Below are 7788 nucleotides of genomic sequence, written 5' to 3' on the forward strand. Positions count from 1 at the left end.
TGCTCGCGCTTCAGATGTGTGCGCTGCACGCAAACAGTGTACAAGTTCTTTCCCTTCCTGCACTTAAATAGTTTAAGATTACATTAAAATGCGAACGCGGGAATTGTTAAGCGGAATCGAAAAGCACGTCTTATCGAATACCCGATTATTGGAAATTTGGAACCGGTTCTAAAATGGAACCGGTTCTCGATACCCAATCCTAAATATGATATATTCCCATTATAATACTTGATATGTAGATAAAGGTCTGGGGATTCGCATAAAATGACATATTGCTGGAGTTCATTGCTCTCTCATTTCTCTTCTCTTTGTTTGTACCGTGTGGAGTGCAGCGTGCTGTGACTCATGTTGCTTCAAGCACATCATTCTGCACCCTACTGTAGATGTGCATAAGCGCTGTGACTCCATGTTGCTTCAAGTGCACCATTCTGCACCCTGGATGTGCATAAGAGCTTTGAGCTCTGTTTGAAGCGGTTCACATTATCAAAGTTTTGCACACAGAAAGATTATTAGAAGCTTTTTTTCCTCATGATTTCTATCTTATTTTCATGAATGTATTTTGCAAGAATATAAATATTTAACAGAATAAACATGTTTAAATTGTATAATGTGCACCAAAGATTTTTCTTCAAGATATTGTTTTTGCTGCTAAATTATACAGTCAGCTAGTTTAATTTCATAGCTTATATATTTTTATTCAAATGTAGTTTTTCTCTGTAATGAGGAAGTGAGTATTTAGTGGATTATGTTTAACAAAGGGTTTAAAAAAAGAGTGACCATTAGTTCCACAAACACAGTATTGATATTCTGTAGTGGTGTAGAAAAAAAATAGCGCTGGTGTTGGATCGGTATTGAGATTACATTAAAATGCGAACGCGGGAATTGTTAAGCGGAATCGAAAAGCACGTCTTATCGAATACCCGATTATTGGAAATTTGGAACCGGTTCTAAAATGGAACCGGTTCTCGATACCCAATCCTAAATATGATATATTCCCATTATAATACTTGATATGTAGATAAAGGTCTGGGGATTCGCATAAAATGACATCTTGCTGGAGTTCATTGCTTTCTCATTTCTCTTCTCTTTGTTTGTACCGTGTGGAGTACAGCGTGCTGTGACTCATGTTGCTTCAAGCACATCATTCTGCACCCTACTGTAGATGTGCATAAGCGCTGTGACTCCATGTTGCTTCAAGTGCACCATTCTGCACCCTGGATGTGCATAAGAGCTTTGAGCTCTGTTTGAAGCGGTTCACATTATCAAAGTTTTGCACACAGAAAGATTATTAGAAGCTTTTTTTCCTCATGATTTCTATCTTATTTTCATGAATGTATTTTGCAAGAATATAAATATTTAACAGAATAAACATGTTTAAATTGTATAATGTGCACCAAAGATTTTTCTTCAAGATATTGTTTTTGCTGCTAAATTATACAGTCAGCTAGTTTAATTTCATAGCTTATATATTTTTATTCAAATGTAGTTTTTCTCTGTAATGAGGAAGTGAGTATTTAGTGGATTATGTTTAACAAAGGGTTTAAAAAAAGAGTGACCATTAGTTCCACAAACACAGTATTGATATTCTGTAGTGGTGTAGAAAAAAAATAGCGCTGGTGTTGGATCGGTATTGGCCAATTCTTCGAATCTGGAATACTCTATGTAACCTTACACTGCAAAATAATAACTCAAAAAAGATTAAAAGATAACAACATAATTCAATATATAATCACAATTATATAATGAAAGCCATAAAAAAAAATGAAAATTAATCATGAAAATCGGCATAATCGCCAAAGCCCTAAAACAATTAATCGCTATAACCGTGACTATTTTTAGACAATTAATCATCAGCCACATTTCATAATCGTGACAGCCCTACTTACATGTACACAGTAAAATTAACCCTTACATTTCTTGTCACTCAGTCTACACGCTATTTGTATTTCACTCTTAAGTAATGGTAATGTCTTTCCAAAAGTTACTTTTGTTACAACAGTCAGTAGTAGTTGGAAATTTTCATGCATAAGACACATTAGACAAAGTATTTTTTTTTTAATCCTATAGAAAAGGGAAAAAAAAAAATCACTGAATCTAATCTTTGTTAATATTGTATATTGATTTAAGTATCACTGTTTTGAATTAGCAAAAATTGCTTTTGAATTTAACTGAAAGTCATGGAATCAAGAATCAAATTAATTTGCGGTCAACCTAAAGATTCACAGCTCTAGGTTTAATACATGAAAAATATCATGCCAAGACTACAACACTGCATAATGTATTTTCGTCAGTGATATCATGGTGAACAGGCCTATTGTGAATATTTGATATATCGGCCAGACCTAAAAATTTTATTATTTTTCTAATGGTGTCTGACATTCCTTTGTACATAACTGTAGGTGAAAGACACTAAAACAATGCTAAAGTTTCTGTAAACACTTAGATATCAGTGTTTACACATATTCTGTGTAAGAATAATTTAATCATCATAACACATTCATGAGTGTATATTTGTACACCACATCACTGAGTGCATCAAATAAGACAACACATTTGCTTTGAGGTTGATGAGACAAATATGAAAACTGTTCAGAGCAATAGTCTTGTTGCATTTGACCTGAGGCAAACAGTAGTGAGGTCATGGAGACAGTTAGACTCCAATCATAAACAAACCACAAACTAAATGTAAGAATTTGTCACATGGTTTAATGTTGACACAAACATCTCCCTGTAGATCATTACAGTGAAGATCAAAGATCTTGAGGCTATACTATATTGTGAATGAAGCCACTGCATTTTTAGCTTAACAACACCCTTTAGGCCAGTGGTCTCAAACTCAATTCCTGGGGAGCCACAGTTCTGCACAATTTAGCTCCAACCCTAATCAAACACACCTGATCCAGCTAATCAAGATCTTCAGGATTACTATAAACCAGAGATTGTCTTACTATTGGGAGATACGAGGGTCTGTATTACTTACTATTGGAGAAAGCATAACGGTCAACTTGGATCACGTGTGCCTTAATAACCATTCACATTACAGCCTTGATGTCATTGAATTTCAGTCAGAGTTGTGTGACACTCAGTCGCCATTTACGGATACCATAGGAATGAATGAGAAATGGCGTAAGCTGAATCCCCCTTGTCGCAAAAAGTCAATGACTTCTCTTATAAAACGAAACCCTTTATTTCCACATTTTAGCATGCTGTTCTCATTACAGAAATAATGTACTTTTAAAAGAATATACTTAATTGCTATAGTATAGTTAACACATCAAAATTGTTGTACTTGTTGACAAGATTATTTAATATAAAGAATTTTTTCGGTGTAAAAATAGCTAAATCCAAAAGTATTGTTTAGTGTAAAACATGTTGAAGATTAGCCAATAGGCTGTCGATTCATTAAATGATAAGCTGTTTCTTCTATAAAGATGTTTATTCAGCATAGTGAAGCCTCTCCTCCATTGATATCCATAAAAAAAACGGCCTCTGGTCTCCTTTCCCACATACTGCCAAAGCGGAAGCGTTAGCATTAGCCGTTACTTTTTTGGCTAAAGGTAACTGCTTCCAAAATTTCCAAGCAGGTGTGAGTTGGAGCTGGTTGGAGCTAAACTCTGCAGAGCTGTGATCTTCCAGGAATTGAGTTTGAGACCACTTCTTTAGCCATATCTATGTACAGGTTTAATAAAAGTCTACTGGAGAATCAACCATGCTGGCTTGACTCACAAGAACAAACCTCACTAGATTAATCTGCTCCATTCATGTGGACGTCTATTTGTAAATTTTAATGTGTGAAAGATTTGGCTGTGTGTACTTTCAATGGATAAACAAAAATAAACAGAAGAAATAGAAATGAAGAAAAATATCTTCATTTGTGCTCCAAAGATGAACAAAAGTCTTATAGGTTAATGATGTAAATGATGGATAAAGTAACCCTCTGATTCATGTGTTAATTAAATACATTATTCCACTGTACATATTATACCTACTAAACCTGATCAGTTGTGGATTTAGGAGGAGATTCATATTTTACAAGCATTAAAAGAAATACCCTTGGCCACTGCACATTTGTTTAATGTTAAGTACAGGAATGAGCATGACGTGACATGGTTAATGACTGCAAACGACTTTGAATTTCAATATTTCAATACAGTAAACAATACAGCCTTTTCTCTATCATTTATAAATAAGAACGAGAATACACATACAGGTGTTATCAGAATGGACTTGTTGGCTGTTAGTATTTATGCTTGTTTGTCCTGTTTTTTTCTTTTTTGTTGTAATTTTGTATTTGGCACATGTAAATATCGTCACACTCACATCCTTTACTTGCATAATAATAATAATAATAAAAGAATGTGTGCATATTGTGACTAGTGTTAAAAAGTCAAATAGCATAAAATGAAACCATTGTAATTCATGTCACCAAAAAAAAAAGAGTTACATTTAACAAACATATTTAATTAATCTGCCCTAGTTAACATGATCTTCGATAATACCAAACAAATGACCCACAATGTTATGACATCGACGTATGTGAAATCAATTTACCTTGAAAATAATTTTTTTTTTTTTAGCTATTCCACTTAGTGCTGTAACAGATTGAGATGTGGTGTCTTACCTCTGTGTAGTCAAAATCTGAGAGTGGAGCTATACTTTTGATGTACTCAGCTCTAGGCTGATTGGACGGGTTGGCGATTGACACAGGGGGCGTTAAGGTGCTCATAGCAGATACTATCGTCTGGAATATGGAAACAGAGGTGTTAAAGCAGGCTGAATGTGGGATAAATTAAGTCACAGTAATCAGCAAAACACAACTACTAGAGATAAAAAAAAATTAATTTACAAAAATGACTTACCACAATTGCGTCCTTCACATTTTTCCGAATATCCAATATTTTTTGCTTCTTTTCTCTGAACAGAGAAGGAAGAAAATAGGAGGAAACAACTGTCATTAAAAGAATGAATGAGTGTCAAAAAAAATTCTCCACAATTTACTAATGTGACTATAATATTACTCAAAGTTGGGCCTTATCAACGGCCAAGTTATGATTATAAGCAGTCACATGCCTAAACACAGCACATACTGCACACAGTGTGACCTCATTTCTGGCCATCCTGATAGTGAACATGGAAATAACAGCACAACACTCTGATACTTAATCAATCTAGTTATTATCTAACTGTTTTATCTGCCATGAGATAAGGCCCAAAGATACTGTCTACGTAAACAACACAAAAAATGAGACTACATGCGCCAAAAATGCTGTCTGGGTACGCAGTTCAAAAAATGATGCTGAAAATGCTGCACACACCTATCCCAAAAATGTTGTATAGGTGGGCGCTCAAATGTGAGTCTCGAAAAATTTTGCATGCGTCTATGTTGACCAAAAATGAGGCCCAAAATGCTACACACGCCTATGATATCCAAAAATACTGTACAAGTAGGCAGCTCACGAGGTTTAGCGACAGCCATTGAAACGCACCTAACGCAGAGGCGTCCGTCAACATTCTAACATCCTCAACATACATAAATGCAGCATCCGTTATAATAAACACAGTAAAGGCCCGGTGTCAGTAAATAACGCTAAGTAAATAAACACACACTCACTCTGCGTTAAAGCCGTTGACGTGCAGGATCCGCATCTGTTTCACTATAGTGCTCTTACCGGATTCCCCAGCGCCTTAAAAAGCATAGAAAAAAGACATACGATGGTACATAGCTGAAATATGAGTATTTCCAGGGCCATGGAGAAATTATCCATCCATCCATGATGATGATGATGATAAAAATCCATATCTCTGATCGAAGTTCGCTGACACATATCTATGTTATTAATGTATCGGTTATAGAATCCTGTCTTACCTAATAAGAGCAGGCGGTGTGTGGCTTTATACGCCTGTCTCTCTTTCTGTAACTGTTTCTCGATCTTTTTATTCGCCTCTCGTTGCGCCTTCTCGTCGATGCGCTGATCTTCTGTCTTGCTGTTACCCAAACATCCCATGTTCAAAAGCCTCTCTCTCCCCAAATACACAGTAAATAATAATAATATCTCAAATATCTCCTGTAATGATGATTTGAAGTGTATCGGGCTGATAAATAGGGCGAGAAATCCGTGCGCCACGGGGAAAAAAAGGTTTCGGTTTGACTCCTTTACACACACGAGCGACAGATTCAATCGGATCTTCTCGATATATTCATGATCAATGTTTGAAAATCAGAGAAGCGGCTGAAACTCAGATTATCTGCCTCTCTCTTCCCTCGCTATTTTGCTGTAATGTGTCTGTTTGTGTGTCTTTAACTCAGCACTGCCTCTCTCTGCATTTACAGGAAGTGACACTCTACACTCAACCTGCTGATCCCAGGTCAGCCTCTCATATCACCACTACATCACTGCATTTAAAGCTTATGCAATCACTTCATCATTAAAAAGGCATAATTTATAAGTGCGTTTGTTACAGAATCCTCTACTCCAGCTACTTAACAATACAACATAATCATACCATTTTTATTTGATCAAATATCACATTATTTTTGCCAACAGAAATTGTAATTAAAGTAGTAATACATTGTATTAAATTACAACATATAAATCATGTGACGTCTTGCCCCAACCTGGTATTTTGTGTTTACATGCAAATATACTGAATGTCATGCAAACTAAGTTTTTGCTTTGCATAACATTGTCAAACCACTGTGCACAGCAAAAAAAAAAAAAAAAATAGAGACAGCTACATATTGGTCAAATGTAGGCCTGGTGATGTCATAATAAAAAGGAGGCTAGCAAGTAAAATAGAATTATTCATGCAATTAATATATAAATAAACTTTTTGATGACAGTATTACCCACCTCTTGTCCCTATTGCAGCATTAGTCAAATGTAAAGATTACTGAAGCATGTGAACATGAAGCATTCAAGTTGACAAATACTTTCTTCAAACTAATTCAACTTTACTGCCTGTTAATGGCTTCAAATGTAAGCACATACACTGTGATATATGTTCTGAATGTTTGGAGGATGATACTTATCATACCAGGATACAAAGAAATGAAAACAGGCTTGAACAATGGGAAGATTTTTCAATGTAAAATATATGAAAATGAGATGCAAAATTAATCTTAAAGGTTTCCAAGGTCACGAATAGTGACCAGTTAATGCAAATGATGGGTACTGACACATGAGACATGATTTAATACTTGTGTGCAGAATGAAAACTCTACCTTTAATGATAAAGAGCTTGAGTCAAAGTGCCCGAGTCTCCCCCTGGTGGACATTAGGCATGGCAAAATGTGCAATTAACGGACCTTTATTACGGTGCATTTAAACTCAGTTGTTGTTTTTACTATGTCCATGGTGTAATTCTAGGTTTATGGGTGTTTTGTTTGAAAACGTGTATAAATAATCATAAATAAGTATAATATAAATGATAATTATATAAATAATTTCTCAGAAGTTTATAAATAATTTCTCACATTTTTGTGGGTGGTCATGTTCTCTCAGAGGCAGTCTAGTGTTTTTTTTGTTTTTTTTTCTGGGTCTGGGTAATGCACTATACGTTAGTGCTATGACTTACCTTTAGTTCTCTGTCGCCTTGTCCGGAATCTGCTGAAGCTATTCTTTGCAGAGAGGTGGGGGAGAAATTTGCAATATATAAAATAATTTAATTATCATGTGACTATTTTATTTTATTTTTTAAACATTGTTAGTGCTGAAAAACATTAAAATTATTAATAAATACAAATAATTAATTGTTGGTGATAGTAACCTACAAAAATGTTTTCAATCT

At 35.0% G+C, this 7788-nt stretch overlaps 1 protein-coding gene across 1 annotated transcript in view; it reads right to left on the reverse strand.

The window, feature by feature from the left end:
• gnal (guanine nucleotide binding protein (G protein), alpha activating activity polypeptide, olfactory type) overlaps positions 1 to 6364 on the reverse strand; it is a 121147-nt gene extending 114783 nt beyond the window's left edge. The window contains exons 1-4 of the mRNA XM_016535656.1: positions 5867 to 6364; positions 5612 to 5684; positions 4860 to 4914; positions 4622 to 4741 (exon numbers count right to left, since the gene is read on the reverse strand). Coding sequence (XP_016391142.1) covers positions 4622 to 4741; positions 4860 to 4914; positions 5612 to 5684; positions 5867 to 6005 — 387 coding nt within the window. The 5' untranslated portion in view covers positions 6006 to 6364. The remainder of the gene's footprint in view (positions 1 to 4621; positions 4742 to 4859; positions 4915 to 5611; positions 5685 to 5866) is intronic.
• Positions 6365 to 7788: the final 1424 nt, after the last annotated feature.

Source organism: Sinocyclocheilus rhinocerous, unplaced genomic scaffold (assembly GCF_001515625.1).
Source record: "Sinocyclocheilus rhinocerous isolate Xijiao unplaced genomic scaffold, SAMN03320098_v1.1 scaffold1990, whole genome shotgun sequence".
NCBI lineage: Eukaryota > Metazoa > Chordata > Actinopteri > Cypriniformes > Cyprinidae > Sinocyclocheilus > Sinocyclocheilus rhinocerous.